General features: G+C 51.5%; 2 protein-coding genes across 2 annotated transcripts in view; both read right to left on the bottom strand.

Moving 5' to 3' along the window:
- Positions 1–24654, bottom strand: part of INSRR (insulin receptor related receptor) — a 47425-nt gene that overhangs the window by 11091 nt on the left and 11680 nt on the right. Inside the window, exons 5-14 of the mRNA XM_056853569.1 lie at positions 16125–16437; positions 13212–13354; positions 11041–11185; positions 8502–8716; positions 7868–7994; positions 6396–6634; positions 4547–4714; positions 4272–4455; positions 3140–3181; positions 786–1093 (exon numbers count right to left, since the gene is read on the bottom strand). Coding sequence (XP_056709547.1) covers positions 786–1093; positions 3140–3181; positions 4272–4455; positions 4547–4714; positions 6396–6634; positions 7868–7994; positions 8502–8716; positions 11041–11185; positions 13212–13354; positions 16125–16437 — 1884 coding nt within the window. The remainder of the gene's footprint in view (positions 1–785; positions 1094–3139; positions 3182–4271; positions 4456–4546; positions 4715–6395; positions 6635–7867; positions 7995–8501; positions 8717–11040; positions 11186–13211; positions 13355–16124; positions 16438–24654) is intronic.
- Positions 7459–24654, bottom strand: part of CRABP2 (cellular retinoic acid binding protein 2) — a 202271-nt gene continuing 185075 nt past the window's right edge. The window contains exon 5 of the mRNA XM_056853730.1: positions 7459–7480. The gene's annotated coding sequence lies outside the window, so the exon portion shown is untranslated. The remainder of the gene's footprint in view (positions 7481–24654) is intronic.

Raw genomic sequence — 24654 nt, 5'->3', positions numbered from 1 at the left:
GGCCTCCCTATTCCCCTCTTTATACTATTTTATGTTAATTGAGAGGTAACTTGCCACCTCTCTCTGGCAATACATAGGCGTCATTTATAGATCTGTAGTTTTTAAGTTTAATTGGGATTTTATTGTTTTAAATTTAGATATTTTTTTGGTGATTTTTAGTATTAAGGTATTTTATATGATTTTACTTGCTCTGAGCCTGGTTTCAGCCGGTGAGGGTTAGGGGTTATAAATGGCAAAAAAAAAAAAAAAACTATATTTTTTACTACTATGGATTTTTTTGCTTTCAGTTAACATGTCAATGCTAATACTTAGGCTTTCACCTCTGGTTAGCCTCCAGATTTCTACAAGTCAGATCCTATTGCCCTGTCTCCTGGATGCCCCACGCTGCTGATTGTATAGATTTATTCTGTGTAGTCTGCCTTGAGTCCCCGTGAGAATGGTGGGCCATAAGTAAATCAATAGGATCTCAGGCACAGGGACTAGCTGGCTTCCATAAGAACATCAGAAAAGCCCTGCTGGATCAGACCAAGGCCCATCAAGTCCAGCAGTCTGTTCACACAGTGGCCAACCAGATCTCTGCTGCGTTGTCTGCTGGGTGTTGCACACTGTTGATTGTACTGATAGATTCTAGGTAATCTGCCTTGAATCCCGCTGAGAAAGGCAGGCTACAAACAATGCAAATTAAATAAATAAATAAATAATCTGCCCCAGGGTTGGGGGGGGTTGTCTCAACCACTTTGGGAGAGGGTGGCACGCTGCCCCAGCCTCCGGCCACGGGTGCTTACGCTCTGGCATGGTCCTGGCAAAGACAAAGGTGGCGGCGCTACAGCCCACGGTCTGTGCCGCATGGTTGCAGGCGTGGATGTCGATGCGGTACTCTGTGAAGTGGCGCAGGTGAGAAATTACGGTCCGATCCCGAACCACTTTATCTTCAAAGATGCGAAATTCTGTCTCGGCTTTAGAGTCGGTTCCCGTGCGGTTCAGGTGGGGCGCATTCCCGAGAGTCTCTGGAGAGGATGTGTTGGCAAAGACGTGGCCAAACCCGGTTATCAGTGCCATGGTGTCCCTACGCCTCTTGGGCATCCGGTACCGACTAGGGATAAGAAAGGAAGAAAGGCAGTGAGGTCCAGGCAGCGGAGCAGGAGCAGAGCCCGGGCCAAGTTTGACCTCTGTACTTCCCAAACTGGAAAACAAGAGGAAGTCCAAGCATTCCTTGTGTTGCAAAGACAACACAAGGACCCAACAACAGGCACGCAACGGATGTCGTGTGCAGCCCAGACTCACACTGGCCCTCACCTGCTCACAACCAGGGCATGCCGGGAGAAGCGGCCCCGGCCTTTCCCTGACGCCAGTTTGGCACCCTCCAACCACCCCACGAAGCTGCTCGCGGCTCTACTGGGAAAATTATTTGTACCCACAAACCCCACCCCCCATTGCACATCTGACACCATGTTGTGATGGCGCCCCTCAACAGAAAGGAGGACTCTGTATGGTGAAGACTGACCCCTCCCGGCAGTGCACGAGGAAGTCAAAAGGGGTGGCCTGGACCTGGTGGGTGGAGGGCCTCTCCTAAGCTGCCCTGAGCCCAATTGTCTCGGGAGAGGGCGGGATAAAAATAGAATAAAATATAAACAAGCAAGCAAATAAATTAAATGAACCGTTCCCCTCTTTCAGGAGCCTGGGCGAGCCTTTTCACCTTTGTGCTGTTGGTTGGCTCCATTAAATGTTTTTAAAATTGAGAGGAGTGATTTTTTGGTATCAAGTCACAAGAGTAGCACTTGGGTCCCCAGGCTGAATCCCCCCCCTCCCCGCCGGCAGCCCCGAGCCCTAATCCTTGCAAGGCAGGGGAGAGACTGAGTTAGACAGAGGTGATGGTGATGGGGAAGACTGAGGCTCTGGAAGGAGTTCTGCAGCCCACCTATTCAGGTAAGGCTGTCATCAACAGATTAAGCTGGGTTGCCAGCTCTGGGGGCTTGCCAGAGATTTGGGAGTGGGAATTGTGGTTGGGTGGGACTTCAGTGGGATATAATAAGAACATAACATAAGAATATAAGAAGAGCCCTGCTGGATCAGACCCAGGCCCATCAAGTCCAGCAGTCTGTCCATATAGTGGCCAACCATGTGCCTCTAGGAAGCCCACAAGCAAGGCGACTGCAGCAGCATTTATCCTGCCTGTGTTCCACAGCACCTCATAGAATAGGCATGCTCCTCTGATCCTGGAGGGAATAGGTATGCACCATGACTAGTATCAACTTTGACTAGTAGCCATGAATAGCCCTCTCCTTGATGAACATGTCCACTCTCCTCTTAAAGCCTTCCAAGTTAGCAGCCATCACCACATCCTGGGGCAGGGAGTTCCACAATTTAACTATGCGTTGTGTGAAAAAATACTTCCTTTTATCTGTTTTGAATCTCTCACCCTCCAACTTCAGCAGATGACCCCATGTTCTGGTATTATGAGAGAGGGGGGAAAGCTTCTCCCAGTCCACTCTCTCCAAACCATGCATAATTTTATAGACCTCTATCATGTCTCCCCTCAGCTACCTTCTTTCCAAGCTAAATAGCCCTATGTGTTTTAACCCATCAGTGTATATGTAAAGTTGGGATTTTTTGCCCCAATATGCATCACTTTACACTTGCTCACACTGAATCTCATTTGCCATTTTAATGCCCATTCTTCCAATTTGCAGAGATCCTTCTGGAGCTCTTCACAGTCCAATTTTGTTTTAACCACCCTAAATAATGTGGTGTCATCTGCAAACTTGGCTACACTGTTTAACCCCAACTCCAGGTCACTGATGAACAGGTTGAAAAGCTCCAGTCCCAACACAGATCCCTGAGGGACCCCACTGCTCACATCCCGCCATTATGAGAACTGACCATTGATTTCTACTCTCTGCTTCCTATTTTTCAGCCGGCTCTCAATCCATAAGAGGACCTGTCCTCTGATCCTGTGACTATGAAGTTTGCTTAACAGTCTTTGGTGGGGGACTTTGTCAAAAGCCTTTTGGATGTGGGAAGAAGCCTGGGCTGTGGGATCAGATGCTCAGGTGCCGGTGGGGGGGGGGGGGGCTGAAGGGGGCTGCAGCCAGCCTCTCCCGTTTCCCCTCACCTGCAGCAGATGGCCAAAGGTGCTTACCTGTAAGAGTTCTTGTTCACGGCAATCACTTTCCAGGGCGACCTGAGAAAAGAGTGGAGAGGTTGAAAGGGGGCCTCTCTTCCCGCCACGCCCGGCCACCCCTCCCCTGACCCTCCGCAGCTGCTTGAGATGATGGGGGGGAGGGGGGCTCCCTGGAAGATCAGCTGGCATCATTTGGGGAAAGCAACCTTTGGGCCTGATAAAAATGTGCCAGCATCATTCTTGCCAATCACTTTGTAAAGCTGCAATTCTTTATTGACGGGTTTCATACAATTCAGTGGGATTTACCTCTGAGTAAACAGGCTTTGGTTTCAGATGCAACAAGGAAGGTTGCTTCCGGGGAGGGCCCCCAGCTTCCCTAGCAAAGGGGGCGGTGGGGATGGTGGGGGAATACGAGCAGCAGGGGGGTTCTTGCCAGATTGCATCAAGCTTCGGACAAAATGAACCAGCCCCCCCCTTACCCCCCCCAACTCGCCAAGATGACGCTGGCTGCCCTGTGTGGTCTCTCTCTCTCTCTCCCTCCCTGGCTTGTTGTGTGAGCCTCCTTTGAGACAGTTTGTCATGTCAGGGTTTCCCTGGCAGCTGGCACCCATCGGGGTGGGGTGGGGGCACGGCTAAAGGTCCTGAGGGAAATGGGCATGCTTTAAAAAATGCCCTAGGAGTCATTCTGTGTCTGGGCTTGGTTCTGAATTGGGGAGGGGGGGTGGAGGTTCTCAAGAGACAGCCCAGAGAGGCTGCCAGTCCTGGTGGGTGGAGTCTTATCGACCCATCGGCCAATCGGGATGGCTGCCCGCCCACTGAACCAGCGTCATGGTGGGGGTGGGCCTGGCAAAAAGGGGGGGCTGCCTCCATCTTTGCAGGAGAGGCTGGCTTGCTTGCAGGGTGGAGCTGAAACATCTGCCCCCCCGCCTCCCTTCTGGTGGGGGGGAGCACCCAGGGAAGGGCCCCTCCTGTCACAGCTGCAGTGGGGAACTGGTTCTGGTGGCTGGCTGACTGGGGGCTGGTATGGGGCAGTCACAGTGGGGGGGCATATCACGGCAGAATGGGTGAGCCGGTGAGCTGCCCCCGGACCCCCGACTGGCTCCCCAGCCAGAGCAGCTCTTTCCTCCCCCCCTTCCCTGAGCCCCCTCACCTGGGCATGATGATGGAGTTGTGCAGGAAGTTCTCAAATGTCTTCTGGAAGGACTCTGGCCTCAGGGGGGGCTGCCCCACGGGACTCTGGCAGGGGCAGCAGTGCTCCTCCTCAGACCCCTTGAGCCCCTCGCTGCTGTCCGTGTCGAAGCGGGTGTCGGCACTGCTGGTGGGCAACCGGAGGCCTGTGCCCCAGAGAGAGAGTAAGAGAGAGGGGGGGGGGCTGAGCCGGCCCCTGCCTGAGGCCAGGAAAGCCCCCCCCCCCGCCCTCCTTACCCTTGTGGCAGTAGTCATTGACGTATAGCTCGGAGTCCTCCGCCAGCTGCTGCCACAAGACCAGGTAGTAGGTGAAGTTGCCGTTGGGCTGGGTGGGGGGCTTCCACCGCACGATGAGGTGGGAGGACGAGTTGGACATGGAGATGACATCCCGCGGCACCGTCGGAGCTGGCAAGAGAGGGAGAGGGAACACCTGGAGGAAGGGCAGGCTTGGAATCCCCCCATCCTCCTCTGAGTCTTGCTGCCCCCCAGATGTCTCTCCTCCACAAAGCCCCTTGCCTGGGTGGCAGCGGTCCCCACTGAAGAGCGGCCGCCGTCTCGTCATCCCTTCCATCAGTTATGATCTTCTCCCCCCAGCCTGCCACTGTCTGCCTCCCCCTGACGGAAGGTCCCCCACCTGGAGAGTGTTCTCTCCCCACCCCCAGGGGGGGCTTTTGGTTTCCCAGCACCTGGTGACGACATTTTCCCTGGCCCCAGATTTCTCTCTTGTTCTTTAGCCCCTGTCAGAGACCAGCTGTTGGAGGGCCGCACATAATTTGGGGTTGGTGGGGGCCTGGAGGCCACATGTTGGGTGGAATCTTCATGGCCGAGACCCTCTTTGGTGGCTTCTCCTTCCCTCGTGCTGCCCTGGGGTGAAAACTTTGTTGGCTTTTTCTTTTAACTGTTGCTAGCTTGGTTTATTTTATTCTGCTGGCCGTTGCAGTGAGCTGCCTCAAACAGCCTCCACCTGGAGAGCCAAGCAGGGCCAGCATGAGCCAGAAGTGTGAAGCGAGGCTTCGCCCCCCCAGAGTGCTGCGGCCATCTCCGTTTCCTCAGTTGAAGCTCCTTCCCCACCGACAGAGAGGGTGGGGAGCAGGAGAAAGAAAGAGGGTGCCCGCCTTTGCCCGGAGGCCTGGAGAAGGTGGCTGTGCTGAGGAACCTCTGGAGAGTGCCGCCTTTTTCATGGGCAAGCCATCGTATGGTTTTCATATACAGTTCAGGGTGGCTACTGTGCACAGCTAGGATGTCCCACCCCGGTGCACACAGGCACACATATCCAGCTGGTCTCCAGAAGAGCAAAGGCTGCTCTCTGCCCCGGGGTGTCCAGATGCACACAGCAGCCATGAACAGCTGAGCAGAAAAGGAGATTGGGGAGGTCAATTCTCTGCAGAATCATAGAATCATAGAGTTGGACGGGACCACCAGGGCCATCTGGTCCAAACCCCTGCAGAATGCAGGAAACTCACAACCACCTCCCCCCCCCACTCCCAGTGACCCCCCACTTGGCCAGAAAATGGCCAAGATTCCCTCCCTCTCATGATCTGCCTAAGGTCATAGAATCAGCATCGCTGACAGATGGCCATCTAGCCTCTGCTTAAAAACCTCCAGGGGAAGGAGAGCCCAACACCTCCCGAGGAAGCCTGTTCCACCACTGAGGAACCGCTCTGACTGTCAGAAAATTCTTCCTAATGTCTAGACGGAAACTCTTTTCATTTAATTTCAACCCTGTTGGTTCTGGTCCGACCTTCTGGGGCAACAGAAAACAACTCTCCTCCATATGACAGCCCTTCCAGTACTTGAAGATGGTTATCATATCCCCTCTCGGACTTCTCCTCTTCAGGCTAAACACACCCAGCTCCTTCAGCCTTTCCTCCTAGGACTTGGTCTCCAGACCCCTCAACCATCTTCGTTGCCCTCCTCTGGACCCATTCCAGAAGCCCCCTGCCCAGCTGCCCCATCATCCCAGAGGCATTTCCATTCAGGCTCTGGAGCCTGCGGCACGCTGCCTCCTCTGCTGAGAGGCTGCCTCCATCCAACATTTGAGGGGGGGGACCCATACCATCCACCCATGCTACCCCCTCCCCCATACCTGCAGGCATGGTGCGTATGTAGACCACCTCGCTCTGGGCCCCGTAGTTGCGCCCCTCCTCGGCGGTGGTGAGGGTGATGGCCCGCACAAAGATGGCGTACTGGGTCCAGGGCTTGAGGTTCTGCAGAACTACGCCCGGCTCCTGGTCGTTGTTCAGCGGAAGGTCCACGTCCACCACGTTCCAGCTGTTGGCCCCACAGGCATCCTGGCCCACATATTCCGTCGCGTTCTGGAAGGGCCTGGATGGGAACAGGAACTAGGGTTGCCAACCTCCAGGCGGTGGCTGGCGATCTCCTGCTTTGACAGCTGATCTCCAGCCGATAGAGATCAGTTCCCCTGGAGAAAATAGCCGCTTTGTCCATTGGACTCTACGGTATTGAAGTCCCTCCCCTGCCCAAACCCTGCCCTCCTCAGGCTCCACCCTGAAAATCTCTAGGTAATTCCCAACCCAGAGTAGGCAACCCTAAGAGGAACCTAGATCAGTGGTCAGATCAGTGGTTAGGGGCGGCCCCTAGGTAGGGTTGCCAGGCCCCCGCTGGCAGTGGGGGATCCCCCACTTTGGTGCCCCGCCCCACCCCCCACCATTTACCCAGCTGGTGGGGGAACTTGCTGGCAGTCAACTTAGGCTGAGGCCTGTGGCGTCCACAACATGGCAACGCAATTTCCGGTGTTCACAGGAAATGGCATCATCACGTCACTGATGACCGTGGGAACACTCTGGTATTTGGGCAAAACTTTATGGTAAAAATGGCTTCTACCTTAGAGTTTTGCCCAAAGACCAGCACGCTCCTGCAATCGTCAATAATGTGATGATGTCACTTCCGGTGCCCGCCAGAAAGGATGTCCTCTTGTTGCGGACATCAGACCCTCGGTCTAAATTTACTGCAGGTACATTCCCCACCCCCAACCTGAAGCCAGGCTCAGAGTGGCTCACAACCTTTTAAAACAGTCTAAAATCAATCCATAAATTACATAACATTTACAACATAGAATCCTAGAGGTGGAAGGGACCACCAGGGTCATCTCGCCCAACCCCCTGCGCAGTGCAGGAAATTCACAACTACCTCCCACACACACACACACACCCAGTGACCCCCCCTACTCCACGCCCAAAAGGTGCCCAAGGTGCCCCACCCCTCATCATCTAGCCCCTGCTTAAAAACCTCCAGGGGAAGGAGCGCCCACCACCTCCCGAGGAAGCCTGTCCCACTGAGGAACCGCTCTGTCAGGAAATTCTTCCTGGAGGCTCCACTTTGAGCTATTAAGAAAAGTAGTATAAAAATATCTTAAATATAAAACCAATACTGTCCCTGTCAAGAAGGAGCAGCGCCAGGCTATGCAGCTGATGTGGGGATGGATCAGGCAAACCAGTTGCTAAAATCACACATACAAAGCAGCACAGAGGGGGCAGTGGGGAGGGGGGGAAGTTGAGCCATTATCCTGCTCCTCTTGGAGGACGTTCGAGGACTTACGATTCCTTGTAGTAGACAATGAAGCTCAGGAGGTCTCGATACTCCGGAGGCTGGTAGCGCTCCCATTTCAGGATGATGCGGTCCGACTCGGTGATGTTGGAGAGAAAGCGTAGGGTCTGGGTTTTACCTGGAAGAGACGGAGGAGGACGGCAGTGTCAAAACCAGCCGTGGGGGGGCGGGACAACACCAAGGAGGGACAGCAGCTGCAAAGACAGGAAGGTAGAAGAGCTCATTCTGCTGTTTTTATGAAGGAGCTCAAAGCACGGATTTCTTTCCCTACGAGAACATTGCCACTAAGGAGAAAAGACTTGGAACAAGGCCTGTTGTGTTACGCATGCTGTTCTCTTAACGGAGCACATGACGCTGCCTTCTAAGAAACCAGACCATCGCTCCATCAAGGTCGGTATTGTCTACTCAGGCTGGCAGCGGCTCTCCAGGATTCTCAAGCAGAGATCTTTCAAACCACTTCCTACCCGGTGCTTTTCTCCCAGCGCCCTCCCCAGAAGGATGCTCCGGTCTGGACAGGTGCTCAGTTCCCTCCGGCAAGCACAGGAGACCCTTGCGACACCCTCTACTCAACCAGTCACAAAGTGGGGAAGGGGGGGTCTCCTCTTGCTGTCCTTGGTGAACTCACAGGATGCTCTGTCACCGTTGGTCCGGGGATTGATCTCCGCTTTGTTCTGCCTGCCTTTCGTCCCTGTGATCTCTTCCATGCGATAGATCTCTGAGAGGCAGAGCTTCGGGTTGAAAGCAAAGTACATCTTGCCCACAGGGATGGAGAGGGTGTGGTGGTTCCAGTCCCACAGCTGCTGCAGATTGGGGTTGTCCAGAACATACAGAGTGTAATTCCTGAGGACAGAGCCAAGGGGAGATGTTACCATGGCTTTGCAGAGATGGGCAGGAGGCAGAATTCTAGGGACAAGGCCGGCAGAAGAAGCCCCCAGGGAAATGGGAGAACTGGAGAACTCCCACCCCCATCCCCCGCCCTCGCTGAGATGAAGAGACCCAGGGGGAAATGAGGGGAACAGAACAGCATCTCACAAAGTCATGACCACATTTCTGGCCGCATAGCTGGAAGTGATGTCACCTCGCTATGGGATGCTCTAGAATTCCCCAAAACCTTTTCAGGGCTATCACAGAGCATCCCATACCACTGTGATGCCCCTTCCGGTTATGAGGGCTGCCAGGTGAGGAGGGGTGGCGGCCGAAGTCACAAGCCTGAAGGGCCAAACTGGAGGGGTCACATTCTGTTTAAGAACAGAACAGTCAGGCAAGCAGGGGCCTGGTCCCAAGGTAAGCCTTCCCTCCTACCATTTTCCTGACCTGAAGGCCTGGGAGGGGCTTCTTTTGGTCCTTTGGCAAATTTATGAGTAGAGATATCTTTACTCTTGCGCTTGCCTCAGCAGGGCCAAGAGATCCCCACTGCGGGCCCTTTCAGGCCAGGGAAATATTGTGGGAGGGAAAGCTCCCAAACCCCTTCCCCTCACATGGCCGTCCCTGCCCAAATAGCGACTTCCACATACCTGGCAATGGCTTCTTTGGAAAAGCTTGGGAGTTCCAATTATGCAATTATAATTTCAAGGTAAAGGAAATGAATGCCTGTGTGTGTGTGTGTGTGTGTGTGTGTGTGTGTTAAGTGCCGTCAAGTCGCTTCCGACTCATGGCGACCCTATGAATCAGTGTCCTCCAAAATGTCCTATCCTTGACAGCCTTGCTCAGATCTTGCAAATTGAGGGCCGTGGCTTCCTTGACTGAGTCAATCCATCTCTTATTGGGTCTTCCCCTTTTCCTGCTGCCCTCAACTTTTCCTAGCATGACTGTCTTTTCCAGTGACTCTTGTCGTCTCATGACGTGACCAAAATACGAAAGCCTCTGTTTAGTCAGTTTAGCTTCCAGGGTCAGTTCAGGCTTGATTTGATCTATAACTCACTGATTTGTACTTTGGGGCAGTCCACTGTATCCGTCACACTCTCCTCCAACACCACATTTCAAAGGAGTCTACTTTCTTCCTGTCAGCTGTCTTCATTGTCCAGCTCTCACACCCACACATAGTAATGGGGAATATGATGGCATGAATTAACTTGATCTTTTTGGCCAGTGACACATCCTTACACTTCAGAATCTTTTCTAGCTCCTTCATGGCTGCCCTTCCCAGTCTCAATCTCCTTCTGAGATTGCAGTCTCCCTTTTGATGATGGAGCCGAGGAACAGAAAGTCTTGAACAATTTCAATTTCCTCATTGTCAACCTTAAAGTTGTGTAAGTCTCCTGTAGTTATTACTTTATACTTTTGTATTACTTTATACTCCTGTAGTCGTGCCTTTATAGCTGGTTATTATTACAGTAGAATAGTTTTTTTGTAATCTCATAACTGAAATTTCAGATTGCTATGAAGACACCATTCTTTCCTATCCAGCCATCTTTCCTATGACTTCTTCCGCAGATACTATCTCTACCTTCCTGCATTATCATGAGGATACAGCGTTGTTTGACTAAGGAATGGATGAATATGGTCCACAAATTCTTTATATAATATAAAGAAGGTAGGGTGTACCCAGGATCTCATCATTCTATTGTTTCTCATGATTTACAATTTGTATATCCTCAGCTATATGTACCACTTATAATTCTGCATTGTTCGTATTATTTGTGGATAGTTACTGTGCATTTGCAAATACACTTTGGTAATTTTTACTCTTATGTAACTCATCTTTATTGTTCCATGGATAACATCTTCCAGATACGGTTTGTGGTTATGCTGCCTTTCATACCTCCTAGGTCTTGGCTTTTACTCTGCTGGGTTGTCCAACTAGGGTTGCCAGCTCCGAGTTGGGAAATTCCTGGAGATTTAGGGGGTGGAGCCTGAGAAGGGCGGGGTTTGGGCAGGGGAGGGACTTCGGTGGGGTAGAATGCCATAGTCCACCTTCCAAAGCAGCCATTTTCTCCATGTGAACAGATCTCTATTGGCTGGAGATCAGCTGTAATACCAGGAGATCTGCAGCCACCACCTGGAGGCTGGCAACCCTATGTCCAACCAAACCTGGCCCTGAGGTCTTCTCCCACCCAAGGCCCCCCTGCACAATCCCTCCCTCTTCTTGGCTGCCCCCCCAGGCCACAGGGGCTGGCTGGGCTGCCCCCCCCCCAGCCAGCCCAGCCCTCTTGCCACTCTCTCACCCGTCCACCATGGAGTCCCCCCGGATGAGCTTGAGATTCTTGAAGAAGGACAAGGAGATGAGGGCGAAAGAGTGCTTGATCTTCAGAAAGCCGGTGATGGTCTCAATCAGCCCCAGGCTGCGCTGCAGTTCAGAGGCCAGGTTGTCTGCAAGAGGCGGGGGGGGGGGCAGCACGTGAGCCTGGCCGGTCAGGGGGGGTGTCGCACTGGCTTGAGACACACACACACACACACACACACACACACACACACACACTTGCCTCTACATGGGGGTACCAGTCCTGGTAAGCCACGGTCACTGGAGGGAACGCTTTTTTCCCCACCAAGGGATGTCGCTTCTCTGCTTGTCTAAAGGGGATGGGGGTTTATTAAAGGGGGGTGGGCTCTCGAACCCACTGTACGACTGATGCTTGGGGGGCTGGGTTGGTGGGAGGCCGAATTTTCCACTTTTTATTATTATGTATTATTTATTTAATTTCTATACCGCCCTCCCCAGGCAAAGCTGGGCTCAGGACGGCTCACAACAGTATACGTAATGTAATAAAATAAACACACAATAAAATTATCTAAAATCCTTAAAATCACAACAAATCTGAACAATTCAGTATAAGGAATGGTGCACCATTCGAGCCCAGGCCATCAGCAGCCCGGCAGCGCAGCCAGGAAACCCTCAGGTAGTTTAAAAAGACCTAATAAAGAAAGGAGGGGGCATGGAGGCCAGATGTGATGGGACCGCTGCTGACCTCAGCTCGAGGCCTGGCGGAATACCTCTGTTTGGCAGACCCTGTGCGGAATTCTTCAAGACCCCCCGCAGGGCCCCTGGTCTCACTTGAAAGAGAAGGAAACTTTGTTTTATGAATGTTGGGTTTGTGTGTGTGTGTGTGTGTTAAGTGGTAAAGTCGCTTCCGACTCATGGCGACCCTATGAATGAAAGTCCTCCAAAATGTCCTATCTTTGACAGCCTTGCTCAGATCTTGCAAATTGAAGGCTGTGGCTTCCTTTATTGAGTCAACCCATCTCTTGTTGGGACTTCCTCTTTTCCTGCTGCCCTCAGCTTTTCCTAGCATGACTGTCTTTTCCAGTGACTCTTGTCTTCTCATGACGTGACCAAAATACGATGGCCTCAGTTTAGTCATTTTAGCTTCTTGGGTCAGTTCAGGCTTGCTTTGAGCTAAAACCCACTGATTTGGGTTTTTTTTTACAGTCCACGGAATCCGTAACACTCTCCTCCAACATGTTGGGTTTACACTCTGTCAAAGCTCAGGGGTTAAGCCCAAGGGGCTAGACTGCAACTCTATTCATAGCTGGTGGCAGAAGAGAGTAAACCCCCATATAATAGTAGTAGTAGTAGAAGAAGAAGTGGTTTTATATACCAACTTTAGCCTTTTATGCAGAGACATTTCTCTGCAGTCCCGTCCCCCCCACTGACTGCTTCAGGGCTTCCTTTGGTTATGCACATGCCTTTCCAACCGTCGGCAGTCGCCTCGGTCTCCCAACGCATTTTGCCTGTGTTTTCCAGATTCTGGCTAAAACAGCATCCGTAAACACGGGCAAAACGCGTGGGGAGAGCGAGGCAACCTCTGATGGTTGAAAAAGGCGTGGATAACCAAAGGAAGCCCCGAAGCAGTCAGCAGGGGGAAGCATCCCTGCATAAAAGGCCTTTCTCTACCTTTTAAGGAGAATCAAACCAGCTTATAATTGCCTTCCTTCCCCCACCCCACCGCAGACCCCTTGTGAGGTAGGTGGGGCTGAGAGAGTTCGGAGAGAATGTGACTAGCCCAAGGTCACCCACTTGGCTTCATGTGGAGGAGTGGGGAAACCAACCCGGTTCTCCAGATTAGAGTCCGCCACTCTTAACCTGTACACCATGCTGGGAATGTATGGCTCACTGGAAGAGGTGAACTCCTTCTCATTGTGATCTAGAAGCTTAGGATCAGGGCCAGCTGAGAATATCCCCCAATCTGTGTGGGGAAAACAAAGGGACTGAGGGGTCATTTTACTACAGCCTGGGCATTTAGTTGCCCGGGGCTCCTTTCAGAGAAGAGAAAGGAAAGGCTGCCCAGACAGCCAACCTTTCTTATGCCCCACCAACGCAGCTCCTTCAACCCCCGGTCCTTCTGTGAGGAGGAGGAGGGGGGCTCGGTGGGCACCCACCTGCGGTCGAGACACTCACCCCCCCGGCGGATGTTCAGGATCAGGTTGCCCTCGACCAGCGTGCAGCCAGAGAGGTCCTTCGCTGCCCGCGTGGAGTCCACGGTCTTGGTGCCCACTTTGCACTCCTTGGGGCACAGGCCCTCGCACGGGTGGCAGACGATGCTGGAGGCGAAGGAGGGAGAGAGGATGAGGAAGAGGCCCAGCAGGGGAGGTTCAGTGGGGGGGGGACTCCCAGCTAATCTGCACCAGCATTTCTCTCACCCTGTCTTTGGGTGGCCACCTCATGAGGAAGAGCTGAGCACACACCCCCACATCTGTGCTTCGATTCCACATCCGTTTTTTTGCCCAGAAATCAATGTGAAGTAGGGGTCACTGGGTGTGTGTGGGAGTGTGTGTGTGGGGAGGTAGTTGTGAATTTCCTGCATTGTACAGGGGGTCGGACTAGATGACCCTGGTGGTCCCTTCCAACTCTATGATGCTATGAACTCAGAGCCACACAGAGCTCAGGTTGCTGACTTTTGCCTTCGAAACCCTTCCCCTCTGAGACAGACCACTGAACCCAGGGCTACGACCTGGCCGCTTCTGGGCAAACCCAGGGCAGAAGGGGGCCTGGCGAATTGCGGGGGGAGGGGGAAACCTGCCAGAACTCAATAGGAGTTATCACAGAACATGGGTTTAAGGTCAGACGAGTAAAATATTAGCTGGTGGACAGCTGTTGAGAGGGTCTCTCAGGCCTCAGGTGGGCGTTCCGCTTTACTGGGTCAAGGGTATCTAAAGCAGCGGGTCAACCCACACAGATTATTTGCCAAAAGCCAAGCCACTCATGCTAATTTAGGGTTTTCCAGCTCCAACGATTATAGGGTAGAAGAAGAAGAAGAGTTGGTTTTTATATGCTCTCCCTTTTAAGGAGAATCAAACTGGCTTATGGTCTCCTTCCTTTCCCCTCCCCACCACAGACACCCTGTGAGGTAATTGGATCTGAGAGAGCTCTAAGAGAGCTGTGACTAACCCAAAATCACCCAGCAGGCTTCATGTGGACGAGTGTCGAATCAAACCCGGTTCTCCAGATTAGAGTCCGCTGGTTAAGACTACACTGCAGTCTTTAGAGTCTGGCTCAACAATGCCAGAGGGGCACTAAATTGGGGGGGGGACAGTCTTGGGCAGAGGCTGCCCTATTTATCAAACTTTCGGTGGGGCGGCAGATTCTTTTGCAGCTGCTGCTCCAGGCTGACCTTAAAAGGAAAGTGGGGCCACTGTGGGGCCTAGTGGTTGCAGGGCTATTGACCCCCCTGCCCCAGGTTCAAGACGCTCATCTCGGTGGGCAGGAGGACAGTCTCCAGGGGGCACCCAGATCGTACAGCCCTGCTAGTCAGTGTTGAGCCTGGCTGCGGCAGACCCACAAGCACAGAAAGATCGGCCCCTTCCAGCTTCACGGGTTCATGGGTTCAGCATCTGTAGGAAGGTGCTGGGAGAGACCCTAACCCAAGGCCCGGGGTCAGACAGCAGCCACAGCCTGAAGGCACTCCTCAGCTTGACTTCCCCTTCTCAGTGGAATCGGGTGGGCGCATGCGGGGCTGGCCTTAGAAGACTGTTCAGAACCTTTGCCATGAGCAACCTCCGGCGTGAGGCTGCTTGCCGGCATAGAGGAGAGATGGCATCTCTCACCGCTGGTGTCCAGTGGCGGCCCGTCTTTGCCAGGCACAAGGCAAAGTGCTGATCCTTACCCATAAACTCTGAAACGATGGCTGTGGGGAACCGGCTCTTCATCCACAGTCATTTGTGTAAAAGAAACCCTTTCACCCACACTGAATAATTCAACCCCCTGGCAATGCACTTTGCAGCTGGATTGTAGTGTGTGAAAAAGTGGCAAAGTCCACTTGCAAATGAGTACTCAAGTGCAGTGAAAGCGGACGGAGAATGCATTATTCATGCTCTGAGGTTCAACTGAAAGCACCTTCGCAGGTAGACAAAAGGGTTGCAAGTGGAGTTTCTCTGGCTGGCCGGGTTGCGGAGGATCAGGCCTCCCACAGGCTGAGAACCGTCGCCCAGAGAGCCAGGAGCGCCTCCTCGTGGCCCTCAGGTCTCACCGGCAACAGGCTGCAAGGAAGTTCCTTCAGGGACTGGAGGAGAGTTCCCTCCCTCGCCTAGGGAGGGCTCGTGTCCGGGGGAGGGGGCTCCGTCCTGCAGCACCAGAGATCAATTATGGCTCCCCACCCCCACCCCGGCACCTGGCCAGGCTTCCCTACAATGGCTGTTGAGGAGCCCCCCCAGCCCAGCCCCTGCTGCCGTTCTCCTGCCTCAACTTCTAGATTCAGCTACAAAGGTCTTTTATGCATGGCTGATTCACTCACGTCACCCCTCTGACGACTTAGGGTCTTTGTGTTGAATATGCCTGCCGTTTCCGACCGTCAGAGGTTGCTTCGCTCTCCCCCCGCCCCCGGTTCCCCACATTTTGCCCGCATTTGCAAATTCAAGATAAAACGGGTCTCTGAAAACGCGGGCAAAACACGGGAAAATGCAAGGGGAGAGTGAGGCGACTCTGACAGTTGTTAATGGCATGCATAATCTGCACAAAGACCCGAAGTCGTTGGAGGGGTGACGGTGAGGGAATCAGCCATGCATAAAAGACCAAAGAGAATTAAAACCCTCTTGTGAGAGGAAAGTTTCAGTTCTTTGGGGAAACAAGGAGACGCACGTTCACACAATCATGTCGCTCGGGGGATCTGCTTGAATGCTCCTCAAGGGTTGTGTGGCTGGCAAGCACGCCCAGTTGCAACAGAGCTGCAAATGCCACAAAGCAGGGAGAAGACATTTCCAGGGGGTGGCTGTGGGGGAGGCTGTATTTCCCAGCTCTTGGGATGCTTTGGGAGACGTGGTCAGCTGGCACCCCCCCACACACACACACACACCACAAGGCAGGGGGGCCTCTTACCTGCTCTCGTTCGTCTGGTAGCCGGAGGGGCACTCCGAGAGGCACTCCTTCTGGTGGATGACGAACTTGGAGGACTCCCGGGGATTCTCGGACACCTTGCGCAGGCTGGCGCAGTGCTCGGCCGTCACGCAGCGCCACCCTTCATACTGGTAGGTGAGGTCTGGGCAGGAGCGCAGGCAGAGGCCGTTGAAGTAGAAGTGGCGGCAGGCAACGCAGGCCTGGTTGTCCCAGGGCCGGCTGCAGCTGCCCAAGCACTCGGGGTGGCAGCACTCGCCCGAGCTGGTGCAGGCCGCTCCTCCTTTGCACGGGCACACTGAGGGAGAGGGCAGGGTGAGAGGGCGGGCAAAGGAGGCCTCGTCGCCCACAAGGCCCCCACCCCGGGTTGCTGCTGCCGCCTCAACCCAGGCAGGCAACTCCTTCTTCACCCGGCATCCCCCCCCCCCGCTGCTCTTGGGTCTCCAGACGTGCAGATCCACGCATGGGCTCATCTAGGGGGCATGCATCAACTTGGCGGCATAAGCGGCCGGGCTCTTCCCTCTGCTCCCCCCTTCTGAGACAGACCCGGGGCCCCCCTTGAAGCACAGTGGCCAGGAATTTCACACTCTTGGACGTAGGGTCACAGGCAGGGTTGGCCAACCCCAGGTACTAGACTTGAGCTGCCGATGTCGATACAATAGAAAAAATTGCAGCCACTATGGCTATAATTTTTGTACAAAAACAATAATGACACATTGACTATGTTGTGATATGTACCACTTGTAAACTGAGTTACATATGAGAATTATAACTCAGTGAGCTTTGAAACAAGTTGAAGCTGTGTTTGGTTATTATTCTATTAATTTGTCATTATTGTTTTTGTACAAAAATTTATAGCTATAGTGGCTGCAATTTTTTCTATTGTAACCCCCAGTTACTAGCTGGAGATCTCCCGTTATTACAACTGATCTCCAGCCGATAGAGATCAGTTCCCCTGGAGAAAAGGGCTGCTTTGGCAATTGGACTCTATGGCATTGAGGTCCCTCCCCTCTCCAAACCCCGCCCTCCTTGGGCTCCGCCCCCAAAATCTTCAGGTATTTCTCTACCGAGAGCCAGCAAACCCTACTTATAAGGGAGGCTCAAGTCACCAATAGAGCCAGGGAGGCATTACTACCATCTCTGCCAGGTCAGGCTGCTGGTGCCCTGCCCCTTACCCCTCTCCCATCCTGACCTAGCCTCAGTGATCCATGCAACAGTCACTTCCGGACTAGACTACTGTAACTTGCCTTATGCAGGGCTTCCCTTAAGACTGCTCTGGAAACTTCAGCTGGTCCAGAATGCAGTGGTGCGGGTCCCTACGGGGACTCCAGAGGACAGAGATCAGTTCCCCTGGAGAAAATGGCTGCTTGGGCAATTGGACTCTATGGCATTGAAGTCCCTCCCCATCCCAAACCCTGCCCTCCTCAGGCTCCGCCCCAAAAACCTCCCACCGGTGGTGAAGGGGGACCTGGGGACCCTAGTCACAGGAGAGGGGTGCCTAACGTGAGCTGTTCTGTGCAAATACTGTCAAAGGTTTGCCAGGAAAGAACTGCCCTATCACGTGTCCCCAAAATGGTGCCCGTAGGGCCCAGAGCGCCCACCAGCACCTTTCCTTGTGCTCACTAAGTGTTTCAGAAAGTGGGCAGGACTAGATTGGCCTTTTCATTTATTAATTTAATTCACTTGTATCTCGCCTTTCTCCCCAATAGGGACCCAAAGCGGCTTGCGTCATTCTCCTCGCCTCCACTGTATCCTCCCAACAACCCTATGAGGTAGGTTAAGCTTTCTTGTCTTTCTTTATTCTCTGCTGTTATGACAACAGTCTTGAGCGCAAACAGTTCCAACAACTGTTGGAATCAGCTGCCTTGGGAGGTGGTGCGCTCCCCCTCACTGGCAGTCTTCAAGTAGAGGCTGGAGAAGCACTTGTCAGGGATGCTCTAGGCTGATCTTGCATTGAGCAGGGGGTTGGACTAGATGGCCTCTATGGCCCCTTCCAACTCTGTGATTCTATGATTCTATAAGAGAACAACAACAAAAAGAGTAACAATAATAATAACAATAAATACACCTATGACAACTAGGGCACCAGGTTGCTCAGATCTATCTGTTAGACTTGATTCCATGGGGGGGGGGGGAACTTGGCAACTGCCAGGGTGGTATTATGATCACTTCCAGCCATTTGGAGGTTTGCTCCCCCTCCTGAGACAGTCGTTTTGTAGCTGCACGCACCACCCTATGTCAGAAATCCAAAGGCGCCCAGAGGCTCAAATAAATTGGGGACCCCTGGGTATTATAGCAGAACCCCAGTAGGGTGCATAAGTCACATTGCTGTGGTCTGTAAAATATTTTGGGGGGCTTAATGCCAAAACGTACCTTGCTGGCCTTCTGTAAAATACATTTACACTTATCTGGTTACTACAAATCTCTGATTTTAAGTGTGGGGTACAGGAATTCTATCCCCCCCGCTGAAAATCTGCACTGGCTGCTTGTCTCGTTTTGGGCACAAGTCAGAGTGCTGGTTCTTAACTGCAGTGGTCGAGAGTGGGGGGTGCGCGCTCCAACAACCACCACTTTGGCTCATAAGAACATAAGAGAAGCCCTGCTGGATCAGACCCAGGCCCACCAAGTCCAGCAGTCTGTTCCCACAGTGGCCAACCAGGGGCCTCCAGGAAGCCCCCAAACAAGACAACTGCAGCAGCATTTATCCCGCCTGTGTTCCACAGCACCTAAGATAATAGGCATGCTCTTCTGATCCTGGAGAGAATAGGTATGCATCATGACTAGTATCCATTTTGACTAGTGGCCATGGATGGCCCTATCCTCCATGAACATGTCCACTCCCCACTTAAAGCCTTCCAAGTTGGTAGCCATCACCATATCATGGGGCAGGGAGTTCCACAATTTAACACCCTGTCCATTGGCCAGTTCTCCATCAAGCAACTGTTCTGTTTATGAGCAGTCCCATCCTGTCCAGAAGGTTGTTTTCCACATATGGCACCATACAGTGCAGTCAGCAACACTTCACACCTGTGCGTTCTCACACAGCCACGACCAGAGCCCCAGATTTGCTTACCCACACACACTCCTGTCCCCATTACAGGTCAGACTGTAATCAGTAGTCAGACTGCAGGTGACAGAAGAAGAAGAAGAAGAGTTGGTTTTTATATACCGACTTTCTCTATCACTTAAGGGAGACTCAAACCAGCTTAAAATCCCTTCCTCTCCCCACAACAGACACCCTATGAGGTAGGTGAGGATGAGAGAACTGTGACTAGCCCAAGGTCATCCAGTTGGCTTTGTGTGTAGGAGTGGGGAAAACAACCCGGTTCTCCAGATTAGAGACCACCACTCATGTGGAGGAGTGGGGGAATCAAACCCGGTTCTCCAGATCAGAGTCCACCACTCCAAACCACTACACCACGCTGCAATGAAACACTGTTTTTTCTTTCTTGTGTTTTCATAAATGCCTTCCCACTTGCTTGCACATAAAGCCTGTGTTGGGGTTCAAAAGACAGCCACACCCCCTTGCGGAAGAGGGGGGAGAGCAGGAGCCTTTGAAGGACCCCAGCCTCATCTGCCTGCTAGCCCGGGCCTTGGTGGCCTGGATGGAAGGGCTGCCGGGAATCTCCTCCTGCCCTTGCAGCCATTGCTGGGGTCAGGGCCCCTTACAGGGATGGAGTGTGTGTGTGTGTGTGGGGGGGGGGGACCAGAGCCTTCCCTGGTATGGAATCACTACAAATTCCTGTGTGTGTGTTTGTGTGTGTGTTAATTGCTGTCAAGTTGCTTCCGACTCACGGCGACCCTATGAATGAAAGTCCTCCAAAATGTCCTATCTTTGACAGCCTTGCTCAGGTCTTGCAAACTGAAGGCTGTGGCTTCCTTTATTGAGTCCATCCATTTCTTGTTGGGTCTTCCTCTTTTCCTGCTGCCCTCAACTTTTCCCAGCATGACGGTCTTTTCCAGTGTCTCTTGTCGTCTCATGACGTGACCAAAATACGACATCCTCAGTTTAGTCATTTTAGCTTCTAGGGTCAGTTCAGGCTTGATTTGATCTATAACCCACTGATTTGTTTTTTTGGCAGTCCACGGTATCCGTAACACTCTCCTCCAACACCACATCTCAAAGGAATCTATTTTCTTCCTATCAGCTTTCTTCCCTGTCCAGCTTTCACACCCATACATAGTAATAGGGAATACGACGGCATGAATTAATCTAGTCTTGGTGGCCAGTGACACATCCTTACACTTCAAAATATTTTCTAGCTCCTTCATGGCTGCCCTTCCCAGTCTCAATCTCCTGATTTCTTGGCTGCAGTCTCCCTTTTGGTTGATGGTGGAGCCAAGGAATAGAAAGTCTTGAACAATTTCAATTTCCTCATTGTCCTGGGGGGAGCTTATCCTAGATTCCTGTGCAAGAAACGAAGCCTAGATTCCTGTTCAATTGTCTGTACTGAACAGAAAGCGTTGCTAAGGAATGCCGTGTGTCTGATAGTGATTTATAGCTGCAGCTGCAAGCGCTGGGCCTGGAAAAAGAGAACCACTTGCCTGTTCCAGGAATTTGGGACCTGCGCGAATATCTGAGCTGAAGATAATATATAAACTGCTTTGGAATTCTGCCCAGATAGGAACGCCTGGGATTGATGGGGAGGCTCTCTGTCTCTCTCCAAGTTGTTCCTCCTGCCGATGGCTTGCCTGTCTTTTGTGCTTTGCTAGACGGATAATGAAGGTGTTTTCTCTGAGCCATCAAGAGATTCCTGTTTTTCCTCGACACACGCTGGGACTCTTGACACAGCTGCCTTGAGAGGATTGACAAACACGCAGGCAGGGGCTATCCAGTGGACGTTACGGACTTGGGCTCCCCGAAAGCTTTTAACAAAGTCCCTCCCTCAAGGGCCAGAGTCAACGTCAGGAGATATGAGGGTGGGTCTTCTTGTGGATGAGAAAACAGTTAAGCCGCAGGTAGCCGAGAGCAGGAGGAAGCAGGCCCAGCCAAAGGTGCGCACTATGAATCATCCTTGTCTGGTGGTGTTTGCTTACATAGGCGTTGACGTCCGAGGAAGAGACGTCACGGTAGAGAGCTCAATGAAACTCCCAACTCAACGTGCAAAATGCTGCATTCGAGATCAGCAGAAAAGGGACTAAAAACCAAACAGCCAGCGGACGAATGCCCTGGGCTTGCCCCCCACCCTGAGGCCACCCGGGCTTGTTGTGCACAGTTTGGGTCACCAAGGATATCGCAGCCCTGCAAAAGGCAGGCAGCATCCCCCCTGTGAGGAAGGCTCATGAGGTCAGGACGTTTCCGCCTGAAGAAAAGACGACTAAGGGCAGGACATGACAGAGGTTGAAGAAACTAATCCTGGGGTGGGGCACGTGGTTAGAGAGAAGTTTTTCTCCCCCTTCCATAATACTAGAACTCTTTCAAAAAGCTATTAACAAGTGGAATTCACTGCAGCATGATGCATTCTCTATCCCCCCCCCCTGGGGAAAGGAAATTTAGGGAAATTTTGAAATATATGCTATATGTACTGTCTTATCAAACATAAACCTATTTACTGTTTTACCAGCATAAAATGCACCATTTAGTTGGCATATAAATGTATACTAATCAGCATATTTGTGGAAGTATAAATGTCTTTTCTACATGCACAACTGCTACTGTACCCAATTCTTGAGAGAGAGAGCTGCAAACTGCTGCACCCCTATACTTCCCCAGCATATATTTGTCACCTTTTGCAGTCTGAGATACAGGGAAAAGTTGAAATGCAAAAAAAAATAAAAAATGCAGTACAGCAAAGAAAGTGTATTCTTCGGACAGAAATAGTCATACATTCGAAATAGGCCTAACAGATTAAATCAAAACCCTAAGCCCTCTGCTGCGTCAGGCCAGTGAGGGTCCGTCTAGTCCAGCCTCCAGCCTCACACACTATTTGTCATGGAAGCTCAGAGCCATTTCCAGGTTCTTGCTGGAGGCGGGACTCTATGGTCTATAGCTCTGACTGGTAAAAGTAGCCTCTGGCATCAGAGATGGGGGATTTGCGTGAGACTGGAGAAATCCACTTGTCATTTTTAGGAAGGAGGCTGGCTTCGGTCCAACTCCATTTAGCATGAATATTTGGACATTTGGGATTTTCCCTGGTCTTCAGTTTTCAGTGGAATCTGGGTCCACAGGAAGGTGGGTACAAGGAACTCTGCACAGGCTCTAAGAAACCAGCGACAGCTAACAATGCCTTTAGCCTAGTCAGTGCAACTCTACTGCTTTTCATTTGAATAGGTTTGCGTTGCTGTTGCGATGTGCTTTTCCCTGTATTTTGTTTTGCCTTTTCCCCGCCCCACTTTTTGAATCCAACCACCCTTCCCCCCCTTTCCCCTTCTCTTTTACAATAAACCTTTTTATGAAGACATTTTTTTTTGCTTCACTTCGTACAATCCAGTTCAATGGGATATTTCTCTTAATCTCGTCCATGCACTAGAATACACGGGTGCTACCCGGTTGGTTATACGTTATTTTGTGATTGCTCTAGTACTGCATTGGGAGACTACCGTCTCAGCGGGTCAGTCTAGATCAGTGGTTCCCAAAGTGGGAATTACCACCCCCTGGGGGGGGTAGGATTGCCTAGGGGGGTACTAAGAGGCAAGGGGGCAGCAGGGGGCGCGCTAGAGGTGGGGCCCCTTCAACTGTGTTGTTCACTAATTTAGATCAAGCTATGGCACCATGCTGGCAAATTTGGTGGAAGCTATTGGAATTTTTTTCCAGACCTTGAAGAGCTGGTACCGCTGGATCAAACTGGTTCATCAGTTTTGTTGAATAAATTTCAACTAAAAAGTTTTAATTTGATTTTGAATCGATGTGCAATTAATTGTTACTGTTTTGAAATTTTATTGTTCTTTGGTTCTTGTAGGTTATCTGGGCTGTGTAACCGTGGTCTTGGTATTTTTACCACTTGGTATTTTTAAGCACGGTTACACAGCCCGGATAACCTACAAGAACCAATGAACTCTGACCGTGAAAGCCTTCGACAATATTTTAATGTTCTTATCTTCTTTAGTGCATCATGCAAACCCCTATTTTGAACAATGCTTTGTATAGGGTAGGGTAGGGGGGCGCTGGGGTTGAGTCCGTGGAACCAAGGGGACGGTGGCCCGAAAAGTTTGGGAACCACTGGTCTAGATGTTCTTAGGAGGTCCTGAGTGGTGATGGCGGGTTACAAGGGTACTTTCCAGGGAACTCTTGGTCTAAGGGAGTTTGCCAGCAAGGAAAGTCACCGCCTTTCTCTTCCTACCATAACAGGTAATGCATCAGAGGGTTCTTTTTATCACGTGTGGTGGACTTGCCCGAAATTGCAGACATATTGGAAAAGCATGCATCAAGAACTCCTAAAGATGTTCCAGCAAACATTTTCTGTAGACGCTAAAAATTTGTTACTAGGTTTTGTACCAGTTGAACTCTCTACCCAATATAAAGAAGTATTTAAATATGCTACAACTGCTGCGAGGGTAATCTTAGCGAGAAAATGGAAACAACCGCTTATCCCGCAAATAGAAGAATGGAGGGACAAATTAATGGAATATTCCCTTATGGCAAAAATGACCAAGATGATAAACATTAATTTTTAAGGTGGTTTTTGAGCAGTATTATGAGGCATAGAAACCTTTTTATAACTACATCGAGGCTCAAGGTTAATAATAAGAAAATAATAGTTAAGAATCTAAAAGGGCGTATTGTGATTTTTATTTTATTTTAATTGTAAATCATTGGACTTTTAATTAGTTTTAGAAAATGGTTAACTTTTAATAATGTTATTCAAATAATCAACCCCAGTGGTATGATCACGATAACGTTATTTACCTGCGCTATGTTAGAGTTGTAAATGTTTTTTTAATTATTCAGATAAAATCTATGTTTGATATTCAACTTTTTCCCCTTCCGTGTTTTCATTTTGTACCCTTTTTTTTTGCAATAAAATTTATAAATAATAATTTAAAAAAACCAATCTCCACGGCTTTATATCCAGCTGAGCTCCATCTCCTCCCCAAACCCCCACCCCCCCAACACTCCACCCACAAAATCTCCAGGAATTTCCCAACCCAGAGTTGGCAACTCCAGGGGCAGGCAGAGGACCACAGGTCTCACCCAAAACACCCAGGACACCCCCCCCCCTTGCCTTGCAAGAACCTACCCCTAAGGAGCACACATGGCAGGCGCTGGGGCTTACCAGGTCTCCCGCTGTGGCAGGAGACCGCCCACCGTCTGCCCATTGTCCCCATAACTACTCGGCAGGGTGATGGGGATCAAATGGGGCAGGAAAACCATCATCTCACCACCACTGCGACACCACTTGCAGTGCAAACCTGGAAGTGACACCGTGTGGGTGCCATTTTAGGATTCACCCAAATTCCAAGTAAAACCACAGAGTTGGGAGGGGGGGGAAGAGATGCTAGAGCTGGGGTGTCAAACATAAGGCCCGGGAGGTTGGATCTGGCCCCTTGAGAGCGCTTATCCTGTGTCTTCTACAAA

Source organism: Euleptes europaea, chromosome 7, assembly GCF_029931775.1.
Source record: "Euleptes europaea isolate rEulEur1 chromosome 7, rEulEur1.hap1, whole genome shotgun sequence".
Lineage (NCBI taxonomy): Eukaryota > Metazoa > Chordata > Lepidosauria > Squamata > Sphaerodactylidae > Euleptes > Euleptes europaea.
This window is presented reverse-complemented; position numbering and strand designations above follow the sequence as displayed.